Genomic DNA, 27,078 nt, shown 5'->3' with positions numbered 1-27,078 from the left:
CATTATTATTAATGTTATTGTGGTGGTACTGGTGATCATCATCATTATTTTCATTATATTTAAGTGTAATTTGTTTCTCTTGTAATATATATTTTATGCTTTTAAAATATTCTAAGGGGTCCATAGTTCAGCTTCACTGAACTGTGAAAGGGATCCATCATATAGTATCACACACACACACACACACACACACACACACAGTGAGGTTTGTAAAGTATCTTTTTCACTAGAGCCAAGAGTAGAATGTAAAGAGGGTTGACTTTGAAGTCAGAGGACCTGGGCTCAGATGCCAACTCAGCCACTTAACCATGTGTATAACCCTGGGCAAGTCAATTACCTTCTCAGTGAAGGAATTGGGTTAGGTGACCTCTAATGTATCCTCCAGTTCTAATTCTGTGATCTTTCATGCAATGTGGGGAGTCAAGCTTGATTAATTTATCACTTCTTAAGGACTAAGCATCCCCTTGCAAACCTCTCTGAGGAAATTCTAGAGTTGCTTTGGATGAAAAATTAACCACCCTGCATCAGAGCATAGACATGATCAGTTATCAGACCCAGATTTGAAAGCCTCTCTAGCTTTGAGTAGGACGTGCCAGCCTTGACACTCTATGAGGGTAGCCTTAGAAAACTCAGGGTCATCTCCACACCAATCAATCCATCAACAAGCATTTACTGAGTACCTATGAAGTGCCAGGCCCAGCTAGTTGCTGGTGATACGAAGGTAAATATGAAGAATTCCATACTGTAAAGAGGTATTGCAGTAGTAGAGGGGCATTGTATTTAGTGGGAAAAAAATAGACTGCATTTGTAATCAGTTTATTATCCCTGTGACGTTGGTGAAGTCACTTCTATCTGGGTCTCACTTTTTTGTCATCTTTCAAATGAGGGGAAGTAGTCTAGGTGGTATTGAGGGTCCTCTTCATTATGATCATTATTTTTCACATTTTACAGATGAGGAAACAGAGGTTCAGAGACATTAAAGGACAGGCCCACACAATAGCTAGTAATTCATTCTTGTTCCACATTTCTCTAGTAAAAGTCAGGCAGCTTTAGAGATTTGAGATTTGTAATGATATAAAGTCTGTTGTTTTTCTCCAAAATGTAGTTTTAAGAGAAAAAAGTTTTACCAGAAATGTAAATCAGTAATACAACTCTTTGACATTTCCTGGAGTTTTCCTTAATTAGATGAAAGGAATTGTTCCTCAGTAAGACATACTTAACTTTATTTATTTTCTGACAGTTTTTAAAGCCTTAATACTTGATTTTCCTTATTTGATTTAGCTTGCCTGTGTCTACTGAAAATTAACAAATGCATTTAATTTGTTACTTGCAAGCAGAAGTGAGAATTCATCTGATTTGGCATACTTCAACCAGCTATTGCAAATTAAAATAATGTTTTCCTATTCATTATTTATGAATAATTTCCCAAATCGATAGGAATTTTTTTCTAGGATCATTGAAATTCTTTTGAAAAGATTCTTTTCACTTTGGAGTTATTAAAGTATTTGTAATTTAGTTTTTTTTCTCTTTGTATTCAAAAGGAGACCGGGGGGAACCACTCCAAATTGTAAAGGCATAGTGTAGTTATTAGAAATAAACACAGATTAAAAAGTCATATCTTTATGAATTCTTTACCCATTGTAGATCTTGCTCTCCAATGTATATTCTCACAGGAACAGGATGGTGCAGAAGAGATTATTTTTGTTCAGGTATGAGTTAGAGTAGATGATCTCAGTAATCACTGACAACTCTGAGATTCTGTGATTCTGAGTCAGTAATCAAGAAACAGTTGTTATGACACTGACATTGAACTAAGATAAAATGCCATTCTTTTTTTTTTTTTTACTCATGTTCAATGTAGGGCTCGCTGTAGCACTAAAATAACCACCAGTGTATTTGCAAAGTGCTTAACCAGTATCAAGGCAACCTATTTGGCAGCCACGGCTTTTTTTTACTGACATTTTCTTTGTCTCACCACTACATATCACTGCTTTGGAATTGATGTGGATTCATGTATTTAAACAAAACAAAGAAACAAACAAACAAAAAGTGATTCTTTTTATAATGTTTGCTGTTGACTTACTTTATTTTGAATTTTAAAAATAAATCTGTAGGCTTCCCCCTATAACATTCTTTGCTTTAATTGGGAATTACAGTAGGCTGAAGCTTTTACAGACATTGAAGAAACATTTGAAATCCTTCTTAAATAAAGGTAAAACATGGTCTCCAGCAAAGAATTCTGGATGCTTTTGCATTTGGGGATATTATGGTTCCCATTGTTTAATGATCACAGTAGTCTCTGCCATAATAGAATTTTTTGAAACTGGAGATTCAAAATTCAAGATTGTAAAATGTGATTTTACCCATTCCTCCCAGAATTTGGTTGTATCACAAAACCAACAATAGGGCTTGAAGTTTTCAGTACTGCAGCAGTACCTGGTAATGAGATGCTGAATTAACCTGAGGGTTTTTCTTGCACTTAGCTCTTCCAGCAAGCTGTCCCGCAAAGTCCTCATGTATAGCCCTTCATACTCACACCTGAGATGTAGGGATTTAAACTCCTGTCAATCATCCCTGAGAAGTGACAGTACAATTTAAACAGTCATGTAAAAGCTCACCCAGAGATTCGCATGAACCATAGGCAGAAATACCAATTGGCTACTTGCTTCTGGTTTTGTATTTTTAAATTTCTTATTTATTCTAAGGAGAATGATTGCTATGCTCTACGTAAACCCCATTAAGTGCTGTCAGGGTTACTGCTCTATCATTCTCCTTCTGGATATGCTTTTCCACCGTCTCCAGGGCTGGGCTTTGTTGATGAAAGAAAGCCTGCTGTTCAAGAAAGCTTAAATGTAAGAGTAATATAGCTGTTTTTCCACTAATCCAGTTATATGCTTTGATAGCAGTAAATGGTGGATGATAGGGGCAGCAATTCAATCCCAGCATGCTCTGATTTACAGACTAGGTTTCAAATGTTGACATGGGGAGTGTAATTTGTTTATGATTGTGTGTAGGCTGGGGGTTTAGGAGAGCTCTCTTGCAAACCTGTGGAAGATGAAAGACAAATACAAACTTGTTAAAACCACTATGTTAAAGGTCAGCACTGTAGGGCTTTTTAGTCATTCATTCTAATATTATACAATATCTGAACAGGCCCCAATAAAATCATGGATTTCATACTTAGAAAATAAATGTAAAATATCATGGCCTCTCTAGATATTTTAGGAGCAACTTTGTGCTATGGAATCTGGATGTCACTGCAATATACAACCTCTGAAGTCAGCCCAGAAATAGAGGCAGATGAAAAATGTCATATCCATGATGTCAAAGAAAATATTGTTGACATACTAGAATGAAACTGCCTTTCCAACAAAGTGTTCCCAAGTATTTCCCTAGATGCCAGGCTACTAAACAACAGCTAGAATAGTGACAAGCCAGAAATGCTACTTTTTAAAATTATACTTTAAAAAACAAATAAAATAAATATATTTCCCTCCACAAATTAGTAGGCCAAAGCCCAGCTGTTCATAGTACAAAGTAGTGGAATAAATTAGAGTAGGTAAATGGTAAAATGTATTGGGGCCATATGTCTTCCTAAAGAGAGTTATGAGATAGTTTTCCCTAGTTTAAATATGAAATAAACATCAAAAAGTAGCAATGATATAGCCTGCAGAATCCATTTATAATTTCCACCTTTCTAGCCCAAACTTCCAATCTATTTATTTAAAGGCAGAAAATGTATTTTTTTTTAGACAATTGGGGTTAAGTGACTTGCCCAGGGTCACACAGCTAGTACGTGTCAAGTTTTTGGTCTAAGGCCAGATTTGAACTCAACTTCTCCTGACTTCAGGACATCGGTGCTCTATCCACTGCGCTACCTAGCTGCCCCAACTCCCCTACTTCTATTCAGTTTCTTTTTTACCTCCTAGTCACTGCATCAACTATTGCCTTCTTGAGTAGCAAAACACTACAACAGAAAACAACTCTCTTGGTATGTTCTGCCTCCAAGTTCTTTCCCTTTCAGCTTTCTTACTAAAGCATGATTGACTAGTTCATAGAATCTCGGAGTTGGAAACAACCTCAGAGGACATTTAGTCCAATATGTACATGAGTCTTCTCGACTGCATCCCTGCCAAGATGCTGTTCAGCTCTTCCTTCCTCTGGGTCTGATGAAGAGAGGAAGAGAATGTTGTTGCTGTTAAATCATTTTTAGTCATGTCCAAATCTTTGGGACTCCATTGGGGTTTTCTTGGCAAAGATACTGGAGTGGTTTGCCATTTCCTTCTCCAGTGCGTAAGTGCCTATATGAAGACAAAGTTTCAAACACACAGGAAACATAAGATGAATTCCAGTAAAATCAAGAGTCAGATTTCACTCCCAAGTATAAAAATAGGTTTATGCTTAGAAGAAATTGAATAAGTAACATGAGCAGAAAAGATCTTAGGGTCAGAGTAAACTGAAGACCCCTCAGCAATCAAAGGCCATTCTTAGATCTCCTAGCGATATTACCAATCATAGGACCGTAGATTTAGAAGGGACTTCAAAGGCCATTTGGTCCAACCTCCTCAATTTTCAGATGAGGAAACTAAGGCTGAGGGAGGTAAAATGACTTGCTCATAATCACATGGCTCATAAGTTTCAGGCAGGATTCAAACTCAGATCTTCCTGACTCTAAGCCCAGTGCTTTATTCACTTTGTCACCAGAAGATGACGTCTAAGTAATTTTCTCATTAAAGATAATTCTCAGAATTAAATATTATCCTCAGTAAATATCAAGTCCAAATTACTTAAAATTTCAAAATTATACACATGATTAAGCAGTGTAGGTTATAAGGTCAATACTATTTCCAATCTGCCCATTGTTAGCTGTACAGCCTGTCCAGAAGACTTTTAAATAAAAATAATTAATTGTTCTCACTTTCACCCAAGGGAGAAATGAAAAACAAATGCAAAATATTTCATTTTTTTTCCAGTTTGTCTTGTAAATCAGAGGGAGAAGCATTTCTGGGTGAGGTGGGGTGGGGTAGATTGGAAGAATAAAACTTGATAAGCTAGATAACCTCTCTCCAGCTCATTCTGAAGCATTCTTCACAATGTAAGTTCAAGACTTTCTTTGAACCATATAGAAATCAATTCTCCAGGATATTAAGCACACATTGTTGTATGTTCTTCATTCCCAAGGAGAACCCATGGCAATAGGAGGGTGATGACTTGACTTGGAAGTGAATTGGATTTGAGTGAGGCACAGGCACGTTGAAATTTAAGTGTCAGCACATTCCAAATTTAAATATAAATGATTTGTGGCTAATTACTGTCATCCACCACCTTCTTTCCTTCCTAATTGTGCAGATAAATGAGAGTTGATTATTACTGACAGAAGTCAGATTATTTTTAAAAATGAAATAGTTTCTTCTACCCAACTTGGAACCATCTCACATAGGACTTTGAAAGAAAGGGAAGGGCAGTATTATTGAAGTTACCCAGAGAGATCATCTTCTCTACCTTAAGTACTGTCCTTTTTGAATTGAGTCAATTTTTATTCTATGCATTTTAAAAGAGAGAAGATATTATAAGCTATGATGAAAGAAATAAATTAAGTAGACTGTGATGACAGAGTAAAGGAATAGGGGGTATTTAACTTAAAGAAGAAATGGTTAGATGGTAACTTAATGACTTTCCAAATATATAACAAAGGGTTTAGTAGGAAGGTGTTGACAAGCATGGTAAATATTTTTACTTTAAGTACGTGGTACAGTGAAGATATTTTCACAGTATTTAAGAATTAAGTACATAGGAAATTTTGGAAATCTCCAACATACCCACAGTAGATTATGAGATAATGGAAATATCCTTATAGCCTATAATGGTGGTAAGGTTTCTGATGACTTATCGCACAGAATCTCAACTATGTCTATGAAGTAAAATTTATTACCTTGAATTATGATCTTAAATTGACTTTACATCTCATCAGCACCCTGTGCATTTACATGTAGATATCTGAGGCCATCAATGCTTTACCTCTCCTCTTTTGGAAATTTTCATATACATATATATATATACATATATATACACATATATATATGTATGTATGTATGTATCTGTGTGTGTGTATGTGTACACCTGTATATTTGTCCTGATATCCTTCTTCCTATGTCATACCCACCATCTCTCTGGTACCAGATTTAGTGGATCTACGTAGGCAATTTTCTCTCTCCCCCTCTATTTCAATTTAAAACCTTCCTCATCAAATTTGCACGTCTCTAAGCAAATGGGATTTTATTGACCTTTCTTAGATCTACTCCATCTCTGGATAAGAGCCCATCATTACTATGTCTTAAGACTCAGTCTAAAAATTCAGATCACATTTTCAGATGATTCTTAAAGACACATTGCATTCCCTATATCCAGCATTCTCTTCTGAAATGTGTGTGTCAAAAATGGCTTTGGTTTTGTGCCAAAGGCTTCATCATCTTGATTGTTCTTCTCCATTACACAAACCTTCCCAACACACTCTCTCTCATCTCTGGTCATAAAAGAAAAGATACCATTATCACATATTAAATGATCAGTTTACCTAGAACCTTGATACTATCCCCTCCTGGACTGTGTTCCAGTAATCATTCCTTCTTTTTTTCATGCATCTTGAATTTCTTACTTTCCACTGTCCTTTTCCACTTTCCTATAACTACACATCAGGTTTAGGGAAGAGATTGTTATGGGAAGATTAAAGAGGGATAAAAAGGTTTGCAATGGCCCCTGTGGGACAATTAGGGAGCTGAAAAAGGATTACCTTGCTGAGGGCCAAATCAATCAGTCAAGCAATAAAAATTTATTACGAGCCTGCTATGTGCCAAGCACTGTGCTAAATGCACAAATTTTGCTATTAGCATAAATTGAGATAATGGAATAAAAATTTATATTGTACCCAATCAGCACAGTTTTCTTATTTTTCTCCAGTTCTATTTAGCAGCATGTAAATGGGAATGAAGGAGGCAGATGATAAGAAGAATCCAAGGTTGGGCTTTGCAAAGTGTGGGATCTGAATGTGTGGGATGGTGTAGAGTTGAACTGACTGACCAAGAGAATTTGATAGAGAAGGGAAAGGAAAGTAGCCAGTAAAAATGGCCAGAGAAAGAAATGAAGGGTGAAAGTCACGGTGAAGACAAAGAACAGGTTTAGGCGTGATAAGGCATACAGAAAGAAGGAATAATACAAAATTATGATCAGATAAAGAAATTTTAAGTCCATCTCTTTTTCTTGGCATCCTTGGTCTATCCTTCACCTTTTACTCGCTCATTTAACAATCTCATTCACTTCATGATTTCAGTTACCATCTTTATGCAAATGACTCCCAAATCTCTATTTCCCAGCTTTGAAATCTCTTCAGTGCTCTGGACACTGACCTCCAACTGGCTTTGGGATATTTCTACTTAGGTTTCTCATCACTGCCTCAGTCTAATACCCCAAACTGAGCTTATTTTCTCCCTAAATCCACTGTTCTTAACTTTATTCATCCATTCTCTCCCATTCCCCCATCCTGTTTGAAATCTTGGTGTTATTTTTTTTTTTTTTACTATCACTTGCCTTCACTAACCCTACATATCTGTTAGTTACCAAGGCCTTCTTGCTAGTGAGTCTATTGCCTCAGTGTGTCTCAGGTTTGCCCCTTCCCCAAGAATACCACCTAGTCTAAGCTCTTATAACCACCCACCCACACTCCTTCAGTAGCCTTATAATAGGTCCTGCTGCCTCCACTCTCTCTTCCCTGTTGTCCATACCTTTCTTGCACCTCTGCTAGAATAATTTTTCTTATGCTCTGTCCTCATCATGTCCCTACTCTGCTTGAAAGTCTTGGTGCAGTGTACTCCAGTCAAATTGTACCAGTCTCTGACAACTGAGTGTGACCTTTGATTTCCCACCTGGGTGCCTTTGTTCACACAGTTCCCTTCCCTCTCTCTCTCTTTGCCTATTGAATTTCTCCATATGCTTTATTTGTGTTTACCCACTTGATTTATTATAATTGTTTTGCAAAATGATATATTAGAATTGGTATTCCATCATGGTTCTTTTTCCTACTTTTCTGGCTAAATCTTCTCAATATCCTTTACAAGATCATCACCCATTCTTGCTGTTTATTCAGTCTGCACTAAGGCTCTGATCTGGAATTTCTCCACTTCCCTCTGTATACTCTCTTGATAATGTCAATAGCTCCTGTGCCTTCCTCTATCAGATCTTTGCAGGTGCTTCCAGAATCTCCTGTATCCCCTTAATTTTCTCTTAAGTTTCAGTCCTGCATCTCTACCTGTACGCAGGCCATATCCATCTGATTTTCCCATAAACATCTTCCACTTAAAATGTCCAAAATTGAATTTATTATCTCTCCTTCAACCTTCCTTCTAACTTCTCTATTTCTATTCATGGTACCACCATTATCCCAGTAACTCCAGTTCATAAAGGACTCATCCCTAACCCTTCTCATTTACCTCTCATATCCATTCAACTGCCAAGTCTTATTGATTTTACCCTTGCAAAATTTCCCATTTTTCTTTCTCCCCAATCTAACTACCCTTTTTTTAGGCTCCTATCACCTCTCCTTCGGACTACTGAAATAGCTTCCTAATTTGTCTCCATGGACAGTTCATCCTATTCATATCCCAAAAAAAGTATAATTGACATTCTTATGGCATAGGCCTGACCACATCATTCTCCTCTAGAAGCTTCAGTGGCTGGCTCTCTAATGCCAATGAAGGATAAAATGGAACTACCTTTGTTTGGCATTTGAAGGCCTTCATAATCTGGCTAAAAAAAGATCTTTCTAGGCTTAATTCATACTATTCTCCTTTAAGAATTACATGTGCTTAATAAACTGGCCTAATTGCTGGTCTCTAGATAAAACTTTCAGTTTCCACACCTGTGTTTTCACCCAGGTTGTCCCTACACCTGTATGCTTGCCCTCCTCACTTCTTCTATGTATCATTAATTCCACTCAATGCTTACCTTGTGTCCTTCCTACATGACACTTTTCCCAATTTCCCTAGTTAGTGCTGTCCCCATCTCACAAAAATTACTTTCTATATGCAATTTTTTAAATTTACATATATATATATTTGTTTTGTTGCCAAAAAATGAACGAAACTCCTTGAGGTAAAAGACTTAATTTTTGTCTTTATATCCCTGGTATTTAGCACAAAATCCCTAGTACTTAGCAGGCAAATAGCATACAATTATTGAATTCAATTGAATTTAAGCTGGTCAGCATTGAATCCCATCCTCTTCAATTATTTTTGCCAGTTTGATGAGTATGCATTAGTACCTGGGGTTATTTAAACTTTCCCCTCTTTGATTATTAGTAAGGATGAGTATATGTTCAAGTAATTAGTGTTTCCTGTTTTTGAGGAATATGCCCTTCCTTTTGCCATTTATCTACCATAGTGGAAGTTACATTTATATATTTTTAGTAGTTGCTTATGTATTGGATGTTAAATTTTAATCTAATGTATTAATCATAAATGATTTTTCTATTATTTTCCTTTTGACTATATTTAGTTGTAAAGACTTTTAATTTTGTTAAAATTAAAGACTTCTATCTGATCCTTTTTAATTTTTATTTAATTTTAAAAATCATCTCCCATCCATAAATGAGATAAATATTTTTTCTAGGTTTTTGTGTTTGTCTGTCACTCAGTAGCAAAATTCTGAAACGTGGTGTGAAAACCTCCCCATCCTTCAATCTTCAACTTAAACCCTACTTCTTCCATGAAACTTTCCCTGAAACTGTCAGCAAGATTGGTTCTCCTACATCCTCACATGGAAATATTTTTAAAAAACTTTTCAAATGAATATAATAGTTGATATACATTATTCTACTATAAGACCATAAGCTCCCTGAGGGCAGGAGTCATATCTTATCCAGACTTTGTATCTTTCCCTCAAGCCAGGAATTGCTCAAGACATTTTTGTTGAACTTACACACAGAAATATTCAAAGCTGATAAAATCAACTTTAGGTCACATTTCTATCTAATTTCAGAACATTCTTATATTTCCTAAATAGCTAAATATTCTCCATTTGAAAAAAGATGATTTTTTTTTAAAATTTGGTACCTGGTTTCATACAAACTTGGATTTAATGTATGTTATTTTCCTTACATTAGCTTTTTGTTTAAGCAACTCATTATTCTAAGAGACCTATTGCTCAGGCATGAGTCAGACTGTTATATGTTTTTTTTATAAACTTAATAAATTCTATTACTTTCTCTCAAATTTTAATATTGAAATTGTATAGTAATTTCAATGAACATATTGGGATAGAGTGGCATCTAAAATTTCAGCTAACTGTGCCATGCTTAATAAGTGACATCAACCTCTCTAAGATTCAATTTCTTTATCTGGAAAAGTGAGGGGTTTAGATTTGAAGACTTCTTAGGTCAATTCCAGCACTAAATCTCTGATTCTGTGATCCTGTGTCTTCTTAAAGAAAAGTATCAGCAATTATTATACAAGCTGTTTCAGCTAGGTCATGGGGATAATGAAAACAGCTTTTCCTGTTCATTTCCTCTGCTGATATACTCCAACCCTATCCTCAGCTGTTGGTCTCGAGGAGAAACAGAGAAGAAGATATAAGTAGATCAATGAAAACTCATCAACACTCTTTCAAAAAACAATCTACAGCACATTTTCAAAGACTACTAATAGGATCAATATGTCCATGACAATGGGTTATAAGTATGAGTTATATAAGTATATGTTATATAAGTTCTTGATAAAGAACAACATATTTTAAGTCATACTAATATTTTACCAGTGGGTAGGTGGCACAGTGGATAGAGCATTGGACCTGGAGTCAGGAAGACCTGAGTTCAAATCCTGGCTTGAATATTTACTAGTTGTGTGACCCTGGGCGAGACACTTAACCTTGTTTAATCTCAGTTTCCTCATCTGTAAAATGAACTGGAGAAGGAAATGGCAAACCACTCCAGTATCTTTGTCAAGAAAATCCCAAATGGGGTCATGAAGAGTTGGGCACAACTGAAATGACTGAACAACTGCAATGTTTTACAACCCTTATTACCATAAAATTCTTCTTATACCTTTAAATCCTTCTTGCTGCAGGTTAGATCCATTTTATGTACCTCTAGTCATAGGTTATGAAAGTATAGAGCATCAGAGACAAAATGGATGTTGGAAATTATATGGAAACTGAAGTCCACAGAAATCATTTGCCCAAGGTCATAAATGTATTAATTTGCTGACTTTAGATTCTAACATAGATCTTTAGTTTCCAGTCCAACATTCACTCCACTAAACAATGATGATATTCACTAACATTTGTACACTAGCGCTTCAGAGTTGTGTAAGCTGTGTTTATTGTTTTGTTTCATTTATTATTATAGATCTGCTCTTAATTCTTTATTTTTTATCCATAATACTTTATAAGGTTATCCATAACTGGGCATAATACCATAGGAGAAATCTATTTTATTAACACATAGGTAAACTAGATCTTCAAGTTGTGTTAGTTTTGAGAATAAGGTAATAGTAAGAATTCTTAGTTAGTTGAAAATTCAGCAACCGTTATACCCATTTATGGTTTGCATTGTGCTAGCTGAATGTTTTTAAATCTGCATTTCTTATATATTATTTAATCTAGTTAATACTTCCTGCCTCAAGTATTCAAAAAATAAAATCCATTTCAATAGTATTGTATTGTAAGACTAAGTTATACCTCCAGGTACTTCCAAGCTATAAGGTATAAGAAATAATTATGTGATTTCAGCTGAGGAGAGAAAGCATGGTGAAATGCGTCCAGGACCAGGAGACAGGAAGACCCCATTTCAGTACTCCCAAGCAGATTTCAAAGAAGTTATCTTGGAAAAGTCCAACTGAATTTTTGGAGCAAGTTTCTATATTGTGAAACTTCTTCCAGTGAAAAAAACACAAGTCTAGATTAACTTCAAAAAGAAGTCATATCAGCGTTCTAAAAGAGTAGTTTGTCTGACTTTTTTTTTTCCTGCCTGTTACTGTGGTCACACATGGTGCAAGTGTTTTATAATATACATGTATTTCCTACAACAACATAAATTTCTCTTCTCAATCTCCTATAGTTTATAGCAGAAATGTTCTATGTTATTTTGAATTTAGATAAGGCATAAAAAAGGAGGCATACAGCAAAGTAATCTGAGTTTAATGAAAAAAATGACATTCATAAAAATTTACATTGCTTAACATTTTCATTGGAAAAAGAGGCAGCACTGGAAAATTATCCACCCCTTCAGCATTGGGCTGTAGTAGTTATATACTTTGGACATTTGTTTTTTCCTGCAGTGCCATCTTGTGGTCAAAACTTGCTCTGTGCTTATGGTTCCTTCTATTCTTCCATCTATATAATGGATGAATGAGCACATGTGATTATATTCCTGAGATTGCAGTGAGTTCTCTAATATTTTGACATCTGTAAAGATGAATAATATACCCCTGCAGATACAGGGTTTCATTTAAACTCTTATATTTGTTAGTCTTATATAACAGTTCTGTTTGGGCTCAGTGTACCTACCTACTATGAACGAGGCACATAGGTTCAGAAAAGAAAAACCAGTTCAAGGACCTTCCAATCAGATAAACTTAGCTATAGACCAACTTTTTTTTTTCAATAAATAAGATCATATCTAAATTACCATAAAGTTACATCTAAATTGAGCATATCTAATCCATGTTGTGAGGCTGGTGGGAGGAAGATAAGATTACAAAGTTATTTAAAACACGTTAACAATATAAGCATCACAGTAATAACAATTACCACTTAAAATTGCTCTTTTTCTTTTTCACTTAACTTGTAACAGTAAATTGAAATACAACTTAACGTTTTTTGTGTCATAGACCTATTCGGAAACCTGGGAAAGTCATGGGCCCTTCTAAGAATGATGTTTTTAAATTAATAGAATAAAATACATAGGATTACAAAGGAAGCAAATTATATTGTAATGAGTTAACAAGATATTTTTTAACAATTCACAGACCCCAAGTTAACCTGTGACTTAGAGTAACTAATGATGACATCAAACTCCTTAATAATTGCTTCAAAAGCCACTTACAAGGGGCAACTAGGTGGCGCAGTGGATAGAGCACGGGCCCTGGATTCAGGAGGATCTGAGTTCAAATCCGGCCTCAGACACATCACTTACTAGCTGTGTGACCCTGGGGATTCTCTTGACATCAAACCATTCATAGACCAGAAAGAAGACATAGTCATGTTCATTTGAGTTCACTTCCATTGAATTTAATTCAATTTTAATACTTATGAATATTATGAATATATGGATGTGTGTGTACACGTGTGTATATGAAATCAACAAGTTATCAAGCATTCACAAGTTCTTGTTCTGTGCCAGGCACCGAGCTAAGCACTGGGAATACAAAGAAAGTAAACAACTGTTCTTGCCCTCAGGGAACTTATAATTTAAAGGGGAAGAAAGCATAAAAACCACTACATACAAACAAGATATATGCCAGATTAATGATTTGTTCCACAATATTGTCTAGGTAAAGGAATGAGAAAGTTATGAGATATTTATATGAAATGCTATAATTAGGCATCTTTCCAGCTCAGTCCAAAAAACATGAAGGTTGCCCTCAGATGTATTGGAAAACAGACATCCTAGGACATGAACATGAGTGTGGAAGAAAAGGAAGTCATCATACACACACACACACACACACACACACACGCTTTTGTTGTTGTTGTTCAGCTGTTTCAGTTGTGCCCAACTCTTCATGACCCCATTTGGGGTTTTCTTGGCAAAGATACTGGACTAGTTTGCTATTTCCTTCTTCAGCTCATTTTACAGATGAGGAGACCTATTAGGCAAACAGGGTAAAGTGACTTGCCCAGGGTCACATAGCTAGTAAATGTCTGAGATTTGAACTCAGAAAAAGTCTTCCTAACTTCAAGTACAGCTTAGATTATGGTATTTTATAAAATAAATACTTTTTTCAAGTGTATCTTTATACCACGTCCAGGGAAATGGGGTAGAATGAAGAGAAAGCTGACCTTGGAAGCAGGAAGATATTCCCTCTCTAACATACACTGTCCATGTGACTCTAGGCAAGTTACTTAACATTTCAGGACCCTGGGTGAACTGTCTAAGACTATAATTTGCAGAGAGTTCCCTATGTCAGTGAACTCATAAGTCCTGTCTTTATCCCTTATCTTTATACCATGTCAAGTAAAAATTCTTTATTATTTCTAATACTTCCTAGGTTTTTCTTGTTCATGATTTAGAAATCCCACTGTGAGGAAGACCTTGCTGCAACTGAAAATTCTTTCATCATCCAGTGTGATTTTAGCATGGTGCAAAACTTTCATTGTTCAAAAGTTTTTATTAATTCCAAAAATTCAATCAGATTAAATTATTACTTTATAAAAGCAAACAAATTTTGGTTTAGATAATTCTATGTGAAGACAGAGAATTATTGAGTATAATCTCTGTATACTGTTTATGAAAGCCAACTTTAAACACAAACAATAGAAGGCTTTTGGTACAATGACATCTTTGTATTTCTAGTCTTCAGTTTTCACAAATATTACTTTTAAATGTCATGAAAAATAGAGGCAATCTAGGGATAGATATACTCAATTTTCAGGTTTTATAGCTATCCTTTACCAGTCTCCCTTTTTTTTGTTCTAGTTCCACACCAACTATGAATGCAGGCCTCTCTTGGTTAAAGGAGTGCAATATATTGTTTTGAGTCTTCTTAGGTTTGAGATGTTCGATTTTCAAAGACTTTTAGGGCAACCCTCTAGATGCCAAATAATTTTTGAATGCCTGAACTACATAACAGAAACCAAGGGAAACATTTAAATAGGAAAAACCAACAGGTTTCAATGTATTGGGATATTGTATTGTAGCTAATGAAAAATACAGAGAATAAAGAAAGGTGGTGAAAATATATGTAAAATAGTGTGAAAATGAAGAAAGCAGAACCAGGTTATCATAGTGTCTGTGGGGGAGGGGGTGGAAGAGAAAGAGAGAAAAAGAAAGAATGTATGTTCATACAGTGGCAAATTAACACAGATAATGAAAGGAAACAGAGGAAGATAGTAATTGCTATAGCTAGCTTTATGTTAAAAGCCTTTTAAAAGTTTTATTAGTTGCAAATGCAAGTTTAATTGATTTCATTATTGTTTGATGCAAAATTTACAATAAATTACATATTTAAGAAATTCATTTTTGGAGGATAGCACTTTTAGGAGTGAAGAACAAGGGATTGAAAACATTATTTTATGTCATTGACATTTTATATTGCCTATTTCTATAACACATTAATATAAGTTAAAAAAAGACAAAGGATTCAAGTGAATGTATTCATATGTTGGTTTATTGCATAAATAACTCTGAGACTATGCTACAGCGGTCAAAACAGATTTTTAAAATGTCTCCAATGGAGAAAAAAATTGTTCACTTTATCAAATTATCTTAGAGTATCTATTTATCTTCTTTCAAATGTATTTGAATATCAAGAAGCAATAAGAATCTGAGGGCATAATTCCATAAGCTATCCTGCATATGTAGAGCTTGCCGAAGTTTATACTTTGGTTCAGGTGGTCTTTGAACATTTCCTTTCTTCTCTTTTAAATCATTCTTTATGAACTCCTATTCATTGTGTGAGCACTGAAAAGTCACCTTCCCTTCTCTGAGCCTCAATTTCTTCATCTGTTAAATGAGTGATGTGAGCACATCCTCTTCCTTCGAGTCATCATCATCATAGAAAGCATTTATATAATGCCTTCTATGTGTTAAGCTCTCTCTCCTCAAATATTATCTGATTTGATCCAGACAACCCTAATAGGTAAGTGCTATTATTATTATTATTATTAGCATTTGACAGTTGTGGAAACTGAGGCAAACAAGAGGTTAAGTGACTTGATTAAGGTCACATGGCCAGTTTCTGAAGTCAGAATTAAACTGGTCTTTTGACCTTTCAGTGCTCTCTCCACTATGCCACCTAGCTGCCATGATTGCTATAGTCTTTTTTCATATCCAAATTTTTGTTTTTATTTTTTTGCTTAGGCAATTAGGGTTAAGTGACTTGCCCAGGGTCACACAGCTAGTAAGTGTCAAGTGTTTGGTCTGAGGCCATATTTGAACTCAGGTCCTCCTGACTTCAGGGACAGTGCTCTATCCACTGCACCACCTAGCTGCCCCAGTATCCAAATTTTAAGATGCCACCACAGTATAAGGTTAGAACACTTCAAGGAGAAAGCAAATTATAATATAGACAGGTTGAAATATGTGTGGCTTATTGCCATGTAAAGAATGTGTGGAATGATAATATATCTAATATGTTGGATAATCCAAAGGCAAAAAAAAAAATTAAATTAAATATATGTGATGTGTTCCTACATTTTGGGACTAGGAATCTAAGACCTCATTTATAGGCCTCATTTTACCTGTCTTTGTCATGAAGGGAAAGTCACCTACCCTCAGTTTCTTAACTGATGCAATAACTAAAGTGTATTTGTAAAATTCTTCTACTTCCAAAGTTAAATGAACATATGATTCAGATTTTAAAGACAATATAGTGCTATAAATGTAAATTAAAATTCGAGGTTCCAAATACCAAAATTCTAAAAGGACCCACTTTATGTTTTGTTAATAAAAGAATAAATAGATTTCTATAAACATTATTCTCCTATACTTCCGTGAATTATGTTGCTCCCATGTGTAGACATGTAGAGCAGGTCACTGGAGTCCCTCGTGACAAGATGCTTTTCTTCCAAATCATTCAAGCAGAAAGATCAATTCACCACTTGGAGATGTCCTTTGTACATACAAAACTCTAGGACACAAATGACACATGACTTCCAACAAATCTGTATTGCCCCTTTTGCTAACAAGCAACTCGGGGCAAATGGATTGCATTGCTTGTCAGTTCTGAGGCCAGAGCTTCCCAAATGTCTTCACGTATCTTTCTACTGTTTATATTTTGTTTAGGTTGTTAGAGAAACTTCTTCAGTTCACCATGGCCTTCAAAAATGCACACTTTTGGATCCTTTTACCTTTTTATGACTATTCTATTTCTCTTAAGGCAGTATGTTGTTGTCACAGAGGCCTCCTTTTTATGTAAATCTGGCATCTTTTGACCTGACATTTTCCTAATCCATAGGCATTTGCTATCATCTGAGTATCAGTGTTTGCTCAATACTGACAATCTCTATGGTCTTACACTTTGCCTTTTCTTATAAATCCAGATGGGCTCACTTGTCCTGTTATTTGATTGTGCTAGAGTTGAGGGTAGTGCCCAAGGTGGCACTAGTTATTGGAACCATCCATCTTTAGATTTGTTAAATCTCTACCCTGTTGTTCAGAACTAAATTCTCTCAACAAGCCTTACCTAATTAGGCAGTTAAATATTGAATTTTCCCTATATCATTCTACATATTCAAATACCTTGGTTATGTCTTCCTTTTCTAAGCTTTTTCATAGAATCATAGACTTTATACAATGGTGAGTTGAATAGGAACTTAGAAAACTGAGATTAGTTTAAGTGGTGTGGTTCATATTAGCATAGGTAGAGGCATTGTTTAAAGTTGAAGTCCATTGTTTAATCTGACCTACCTATTTGTGATTTGCCCACATGCTTAAATTTCCTTTTAAAAGATAAGATAATCAATCTAGAACCATATGCTTGGAAATATAAAAGGGAAAAATGGAAAGGAAACCATGAATTTATTTTTCATATATATTATTTTGTTTTTCAGTTTAACAGCAATGCCCAGGATGTGAGCTGCTTTCAACATCTTGTCCAAGCAAATGTAAGAAACAAGAAAGTGCTGAAAGATGCTGTGAACAACATCACTGCTAAAGGCATCACAGATTATAAAAAGGGCTTTAGTTTTGCTTTTGAGCAACTGCTAAATGTAAGTATCTATATCACTTCTCAGATGATTCCTAAACCATGGAAACAGGAGGTCAATGTCCAATTTTCAGATTTTATTTGGAGCAAAAGCCAGTAGTACATTTCATCTATTTTGCTGTCATTGATTTAAAGCCAACCATCCCCTTTTTCCTTAGCTTTGCTTCAAGAACATGATCATTTTAAACTGGGAAATATCCATTTTTTCACTCCTTTTAGAAATATTCCTGAATTGCATTCCGAATTAGAATTGCATTAAAAGTCAAATTAATACATATTGAGTGACATTTGTTGAATACTGAATAGTGTGCTGAAAGTAGAATCAGGAAGACCATTGTTAAAATCCTGCCTAAGCCACTTACTAGCTGTGAAACCCTGGGCAAGTCACTTAACCTCTCAGGACCTCACTGTCCTCATCTGTAAAAGAAGGAGTTTAAACTTGTTGTCTTCTGATGTCTCTTCCAGGTCTAAAACTATGATCCTATGTATAAGTTAGATATGCATAAACCTATTCAGGAAGGCAATGTTCTTTTCTTCAGAATGTATAGTACAGGCCCTCAATAAATGTTTACTGAGAGGCACCTAAGTGGCACAGTGGATAGAGCACTGTCCTTGGAGTTAGGAGGACCTGAGTTCAAATCCGACCTCAGACACATAGCACTTACTAACTGTGTGACTCTGGGCAAGTCATTTAACCCCAATTGCCTCACCAATATAGATAGATAGATAGATAGATAGATAGATAGATAGATAGATAGATAGATAGATAGATAGATAGATAGATAGATAAATAATGTTTATTGAGTTGAACTTACTTGAATCTTTTGAGAACCTTTCCTCAATTTATCTAATACGTTTCTTGTGACATTTACTTTCAATCATCAGTTACTAGAGAGCTGACTTAGCTTTAAGCATCCTGTTTTGGTCACCAGGGTGTTCAGTGGTTTTTGAGTCTGTAATTCTCCACACTTTGGTTGCTGAGAGAAACTGTGTGAGTGCCCAATAGAGAAAGAACTGCATGTCCCACAGTGCCTTTGGAATAAGCTCAGCAGGAACAAAAATTACCTTTAATTATTAAAGACATACATTGCTCCTTGACTGACATCATAGAGTCCCCCAATTGGAAGAGATCTCAGAGGCCAACTAATCCAACATCTACATGGAGGAATTGCCTGTACAAAAATACCAAAAAGTAACCACAACCAGCCTCTTCTTAAAGATTCCTGCTAATAGCATAGTCTGACTGTCTACTCAGCCAACCCATTTCATTTTTGGATAGCTCTGTTGAGTTCTTTTTTTTTTCCCCTCAAAATCTGCTTTTCTGTAACTTCCACTCATTTCTCATTTTGCCCTCTGGGGCCATATGTTTTATTCCATAGTTCCTCTAATCTTCACGTTTTTAACTTAAGGATAACTGGATGCTCTCTTATCATGCCTTACGTTATTTTTGTTTCGCTCCTGTTGTAGCTATTTGTTCTATCATTTCAAGGTGAAAGATTATTCTCTTTAGTAGAGGGGAAAAAGGAAACAAAATACTAGTTCTGTTTTGTCTATGTAATGCATTGTCGTCCGCTTATTGATGATGAGTACTGGTGAAAGTGTTATTATTGGGGCAGCTAGGTGGTGCAGTGAATAGAGACTGGCCCTGAAGTCAGGAGGACCTGAGTTCAAATCTGGCCTCAGACCAAACACTTGACACTTAATAGCTGTGTGACCCTGGGCAAGTCACTTAATCCCAATTGCCAAAAAAAAAAAAGTGGTATTATTATCTTTTTTTTGACCTTTCTCTTAGCTCCCCCCCAAAGAAAAAACAATACCAAACAAAGATACTGATTCAAATTAGAGGCATTCAATTATTATCTAATGTAACATAAAGTTCTGAAGTTATATTGATAGAAAATTTAAAAATCTGTTGGGGATCTGACCAATCACCTTTCAGTTTATTTTAGCCCTACATTATTTAGAAAAAATTCAAGGTTAAAAACATAGATAAACATTACATGTATTTTGGATTTCACATATTAAACTCATTTCAGTGTTTAAAAAATAAGAGAAATGCAGTATTATTTATTTTTACTATCAATGGATTTAGAAATATTTCACTTTTAGAGGGGTAAGAGAACAGATTTTAAAATGTAGGGTTTTTTTTGGCCCTGAAATAATAATCAAGTTTTCTGGGTCATAGCCTTTTAATTATTTTGGTTTGCCTTTCTGCATTCCCTCTAGTTTTGCTTATTATAGTCTGGTAATGAGGTGCCTGAAACCAAATGTAGTATTTCAGAAGCAATCTCACTAGAGAGGAAATATTAAGTCCCAGATTCATTACCTGCTGCCTCTGCATATAGGATCCAAATCATATTGGCCTTTTGTGCCAACACACAACATTTGCAAATGCTTTTCTAATATGTGCTCAGTTATTCCCAAGTCTCTCTCAGAATTTCTGCTTTCCATTCTTTTCTTCTATATGAAATATCTTTGTTTTTAAAAAAAAAAAATTCAATCATCATGGCTTGCCTTTTTCAAGTCGAATATCATTATGATCTCTCAAATACTCCTACCATTTCACATTGTAAGATAGAATTTCTATAATCCTCATTGGTCCCTGAACCATCTTTTAATTTCTTGCAGTGTGGGAATTGCATTTCAGCATAGTGCATCCACTCTTCCACATCAGTGAGGAAGGCGTTACATAGAATTAGACCTCTCACTGATCCCCATGGTACCAACTTAGATACCAGTTTGAATTAATTCTACGAGTAGTATTCTCTGAAATATTACTATTTCATAGTATCTACCCTTTTATGAGCCTAAATTTCATTTACCTATTCATTTTAGTTTTATTCAAATAATAATTTCCCTCCAATTAATTCTCTGTAAGCCATCCATTCATATTTCACATGATTTTTCTTGTAACTAGATGAACATACACCATAATTTTACTATAATGTACTCTGATATACTAATGAATTTAGTGTTCAATAAGTTATGAACAGTGCTAATCTCTGGCATTGTAAATAGAATGTCTTATTGTCTGCTCATCACCTACCCTAGTATCCAATGCCTTTGTGCCTTTCCCCTTTTTCCAGTCAATATCTGTTTTCAGGAAAGGATCTGATGATGTTCATACCAACATCACTGATAAATTTTAAAAATTAAACATATAACAAAGTTTTAAACCAAGGAAATGAATGGTAGAATTCTAGGAATCAGTAAACTTATGATGGGAGTATTTTGGGGAACATGGAGTCACAATTCTTTTACTGCCAAACAGATCATTCACCAAAAAAATGACCCATCATTTGAAAGTGACAAACTTTTTCTTTTTTTTTTTTAAAGCAAAACACATTTATGCCGGTAATTTCATTTTTGCCATATTATCTTAAAACTGATTCCCGCAAAATTCTAAAATTCTAGCATATAGTAATATCATTTAATGAAAAGATCTTTTGTTCAATTAAAAACAGTTCCACATAGTTCTCTTTACATAGCAGAAAGTAAGGTTTATCTCTTCCTTGAAATTTGGGCTGCAGGAAATGAACCTGCAACATGCATGTACTTCTAAGATTTAGGTAGGGATTTAAGCAAACTATAATAATGATTACGTTTATAAACTAGAATAACTCTTTTTAAAAATCAGAATTATAAATTGGTTAGCTCTTTGCTACTCAGTATTTTAGCAAAAAAAAAAGTTATTTAATTTTTTTTCCATAAACCTAAACTTACTTCTAAGGGAACTACTTTTTTTTTTTTTCTTCAAGCCCTGGAGATAAAATTGTTGTAAGATTTTTTTAAATTAATTTTTGTTGTCTCACTTTTGTGTAGTTAGAGAAGATGTTAATCACCTGGATAAAGAAATAAATGTGTGACTTGCAAGTTAATGGAGAGCAGTGATTTCCTATACACAAAGGTTTTGAAATGCTTAGAGAAAGTATTTTGTAGAATTATAGAACTTGAGAGTTGGAAGGGACCTCGATGGCCATATATTCCAAGGTGTTTTTTTTCCTCTGAATTTTCTATTTGAATGAATTTGTTCCTTCTAGTTTCTTCAGGTAGCAGTCAACAACTTAGCAACTGACATTTGTATATTACTTTCTAAGGTACTCTTTGAGTACCTTATATATGTTAACTGATTTGATCTTCACAACAAACCCTGGGAGGTAGATGTGGCTATTAGTCCTATTTTTTTTTTTTACAGGTGAGGAAATTTTCAGGGTAGCTCTTTTTGATATAGTCTAAATAAATCACAATTTCCTATACCTCTTCTGTTTATTGGTGGTTTAAAACTTTACAAACAACTTCTATGAAGCAACATTTTCCTTGGTTTGATTTTTTATACTATATTTTAAGTCACCAAAATTCCTCTTAGAATCAATCCTCACCATGTATGTATAAGCCCTTGCCAACATTTTTAGTTACAGTTAGATATGTAATGTCCTTGCTTCCTAGTTGCTTCCACCATATACTCTTCTGTATCCTAAACAATTGGATTATACATATGTTTTACAGTACAACGTGTCTAGAGCCAATTGTAATAAAATCATCATGCTGTTTACGGATGGTGGTGAAGAGAGAGCACAGGAGATTTTCACCAAATACAACAAAGACAAAAAAGTAAGTACCATTTTATCACAATTTTTTTTTGAAAACTCTTCTAGTTCTTCTTGGTTAGAAGTGAGAGTGAAGGATAGGTTGGGAAAATATTGGTCACCAAGAACTAGAAGATGACATCATTTCTAGAACTAAAAATAAGTGATATTTGAGATACATTGAGGGGTATGATCTAGTAGAGTTCAGCATTGCCTTCTTCACGTTTTTGAAGGAACTGTGGCCATCTGTGGGCTTTCTCTTCAACCACATAATTTTCAAGCCACCCCTATCAATTGCTCTGTAAGTATTTATTAAGCATTCACTCACTCACTATGTACTAAGGATACAAAGGCAAAAGTTATAGACCACAAGAAGCTTACACTGTAACCAGAAGGAGAAAAAATGTAAATAAATATGTATAGCTAGAGATAAATGCATTATATATGTCATATGTATACATATACATATATACATGATATAAATATATGCACACACACTCACCAATGTGTATGTTATATATAGAGTAGATGAAAATGTATTTAGAGGAAAAGGGAGTATGAACTGCTTATTGCTTTTTCAACTTGTTCAATTCTATTTATATTTTAAAATTTATTTCATTTATGAGATAAAACAAGTATTTCCATAACACAGTATATAATTAAAAATGGTTGCACATGAAACTGCAAATCTATTATGTAAAATTTGTCATTCTTTTTAAAGTTATCATGTAAATTTCTTTTTTCCCTTTTTTCTCCCCCTACCCTAGAGATTGCTACCATTAGACACGTGTGTGTGTGTGCATGCGCGCTTGTGTGTGTGTTATGTAAAATCATTCTATGCATCTGTTTATCAGTTCTTTCTCTGGATGCAGACAGCTTCTTCCTTCATGTTGTTTGTACTTTGTCCTTTATACTTTGGGTATTTATAATGGTCAAAATGACTTATTTGCTCAAAGTTGTTCTTAAAACAATATTGCTATTATTGTATACAACATACTCTTGCTTCTGCTTCTTTTGCTCTTCATTATTTCGTGCAAGTCTTTCCATGTTTTTCTAAGATCATCGAGTCATCATTTCTTATAACACAGTAGTAGTCCATCATATAACACAACTTGTTCAGCCATCTTTTTCAATCCTTATTCCTATTTTCTCATAAATCCACTACATGGTACAAGATATTGGAAAGTTCCTTTGTTTCTCTTGACATTTACTTGGTACCAATAATTTAGTAAAATGGCTTGAAACACAGGCTCCTATTCTGATATTACTGAGAACAGAAACTGCACAGATCCAGTCCTATCCCTATTTCTATAAACTCCAAAAAGAAGGAATGATCAGAGACAGAGACACAGGGAAACCTGGAAGATATAATAGTTACACAGACACAAAGATGGGAATAATTGGAGACAGAGATAACAGAATGAAAAGAAATTAGCAACAGACTTTCTTTAAAAGGAAAATTATTATGTATTATATCCAAAAAGAAAGCTGAAAAAAACTTCATGCTAAATTATATAGATTCATCTATACTACACTCATTTTTAGGATTTAAATAGTACATAAGCATTGGGAAGCTGTCTGTAATTGTAACCAATTTCCCTTTGAATTCAGACCTCAAATCCAACTCTTTCCCCTCTTAAAAGCACAGAGGTCAGCAGTAATATTGAAACAGTGTGAAAGTTGAAGTGTTTGAAAATCAGTTGCTGGTGTGATTAATGGTATGTTGGCATTGTCCACACTGGCAGCCATTCTAATAGATTGGGTAGACTTGTAAAACATTCTGGTTCCTTCTACCGTCTACCAACATATGTATCCCATCTGTAGGAAAGCAACACTGAAAACAAATGAAACCCAATTGCAAACATTTGCCCTCTGCAATCTCCATTTCTTATTAAAAAATATCAAGTGGCACTTTTATGGGGTAGTCAAATCAAAAAGGATGCTTCTTTTTAAAAAGGATACCAGAATTAAACTATAGTGTTAGGTTAGTGCTCAGTATAAATACAGCTAAATGAGTCTGGGATGTAGTCCTGGATTTTCAATGTTATTTATTATAATAGAAGCATCAGCTCTGTTATAATTATTGTTGAATTATCTATTATCTGTCCTTATCAGAGCATAGAGTGAGCATTTTAATTAACTCTTCTGATAGATTGATAGTCAATTATGCCATTCATGGATTACCAGCTTTCAAAGAATTCAAATATAGTAAAATTCACTTAATATTAAAGCTATATTGAACACAACTTAATCTCCCTCTAGTAATTGAGAAGATACTTTAGCTTAAAGTGGTTTCAGATCAACATTGTAAACATAAATTATCATTGTATTATAGGTGTGTGGCAAATGCCGGATCATAGAGATTCGCAGTGAAAAAATGCTAGATAAACCTGCTTAGTATGTTTTGATGCCCTCTAACCAAACTAATTTCATGTTGCATTAAATCTTATAGTGGGAGTATTGTTCAAGTTCAAGTACTTTTCTTTTTAAAACAGTAACTGCTACATTTATCAGGTCTGAGTTTGCCCCCTTTGAAATATGTCTTAATTTTCTGAAGAAAGGAACATCTTTGGCACAAATTGCAATTAAAGAACAAAGTACATGGAGTGTATTGTTCTAATTACAGAGATGTGAAAGGATCAGCAGTAAGTCACTGAGGACCCTTTCATTTCAAACCTTGTTTCACCTTACTGCCCTTCATGCACTCTGTAGTATAGCAAAGCTGGATTAGTAGCTGATCCCTTTCAGACTCTGCCTTCTGTCCCTGTACATTGGCACAATACTGTCCCCCCCACACACATACACATAGACACAGTTGTGCCTAGAATACCCGCCACAACTCCACCGATCTCATGAGACCTCTCCTCCTTGAGGCCTTCTCAGATCCTCCTGTCTCATAGTGGTTTTTTGCCTTCTATTTTACTGCATTATTTTGCCTCTGTCTTATACTGTCTTTTATTATGCTTAATTATGTCTCTGCCACACCCTTCTAATCTTGGTTAAGCAAGGATAATGCAATTTTTCATCTTTGTGGTCCCACAGATGACTGTCGTGACTCAAGCATAATCCAGGCTTAATGTACTTTATAAATGTTGAATGACTTTGTACTGGCTGTGTGACCTTAGACAAGTAACTGAACTTTTCTGAACCTCAGTATTTCTGTCAGATAAGGAAATTAGACCACATGGCCTCTGAATTTCCTTCCACTCATGAAATTCAGTGATGTCATCAAAATTTATGTTAATTTTCTTTTGTTTTAAAAGAAAATCCTGATTGCCTCACCAAAAAGCAGAAAACATAACAAAACAAAACCTTATTAAATCAACAAGCTTTTATTAAGCGTCTTACCACATACCAGGAGCTTGAGCTCTGAAAACAAAATGAGACAGTCCCTTCTCTAATTAAATTTACTTTCTACTTTATTTACAGATGAGTAAAGATGGGGCAGCTAGGTGGAGCAGTGGATAGAGCACTGGCCCTGGAGTATGGAGGACCTGAGTTCAAATCCAGCCTCAGACACATAACACTCACTAGCTGTGTGACTCTGGGCAAGTCACTTAACCCATTGCCTAGCCCAAAAAACAAACAAATAATCCAACAGATGAGTAAAGATGTATTTAAAGTAAATACAAAATAATTTCAAAGACTCACTAATAATTGGGGAATTAAGAGAATTGAATCAGTAAATCAGTAAACATATATTTGGGCCCAGGTGCCAGACACTATGCCAGATATTAGGGACACACAAACAGATGAGAAGGAGCTCAGAATGTAGAAGCAGGTGGCACTTGAGCTGCATCTTAGCAGGAGCCAGAGTTCTCAAGACATGGAGGTGAGGAGAGAGACCATTCCAGGCACAAGGAAAAAAAAGCTTGTAACAATGGGGTATGATGCTGCAATGTCATATGTAGGGAACAGCAAATAGACCTGGTAAGCTGGAGTATAGCGTCCATGACAGGAAGAAATGTGTAACCAGTCTGGAAATAAAGGCTGCAGCCATATATAAAAGGCTTTAAATGCTTTACAGATTAATATTAAATTAATAAAGAGGCAATAGTGAGTCATTGAAGATTGTTGAGCAGGGGAGTGACATCACACCTGTGCTTTAGGAATATCAATCTGACAACTGTGTGGAGGCTGAATTGCAGAGGGGAGAATTTGGATGCAGGGCACTTTTCTAGGAGGGGACAGGTAATGAGGGCCCAAGCTGACTGTGGTATGAATGGAGGGAAGGGAGCGTTTTTTAAAAAACCTAACCAATCAAGTCACAGAAGGGTTTTCCTCTCCCACTGTTTGATTGTATTTCTGATGGCTGTTTTATAAATCTACACATGCCCTTTTTAATGCCAGGGTATTGTTTAATGTCAGTAGAAGAGAATAATTTTACAAGTGCCTGGCATTCAATTATTTGATATAGATAGATATGCATATACACACATGTGTGTGTATGCATGATTATGTATAGACATGTGTACATATGCATATACGTATGTTGTGTGCATGTGTATATACACATGTAGGTGTGTATGTATGCACACACACATTCATCTTGTTCCTCAAACTAGATCCTTAAGCTGGAA

General features: G+C 35.1%; 1 protein-coding gene across 2 annotated transcripts in view; it reads left to right on the top strand.

The window, feature by feature from the left end:
* CACNA2D1 (calcium voltage-gated channel auxiliary subunit alpha2delta 1) overlaps window positions 1-27,078 on the top strand; it is a 665,469-nt gene that overhangs the window by 530,825 nt on the left and 107,566 nt on the right. For both annotated transcript variants that reach the window (XM_027838804.1, XM_027838803.1), the window contains exons 11-12: window positions 17,758-17,916; window positions 22,419-22,523. In XM_027838804.1, coding sequence (XP_027694605.1) covers window positions 17,758-17,916; window positions 22,419-22,523 — 264 coding nt within the window. The remainder of the gene's footprint in view (window positions 1-17,757; window positions 17,917-22,418; window positions 22,524-27,078) is intronic.

The sequence above is a fragment of the Vombatus ursinus genome, unplaced genomic scaffold (genome assembly GCF_900497805.2).
Source record: "Vombatus ursinus unplaced genomic scaffold, bare-nosed wombat genome assembly UNPS02014830.1, whole genome shotgun sequence".
Taxonomy (NCBI): domain Eukaryota; kingdom Metazoa; phylum Chordata; class Mammalia; order Diprotodontia; family Vombatidae; genus Vombatus; species Vombatus ursinus.
This window is presented reverse-complemented; position numbering and strand designations above follow the sequence as displayed.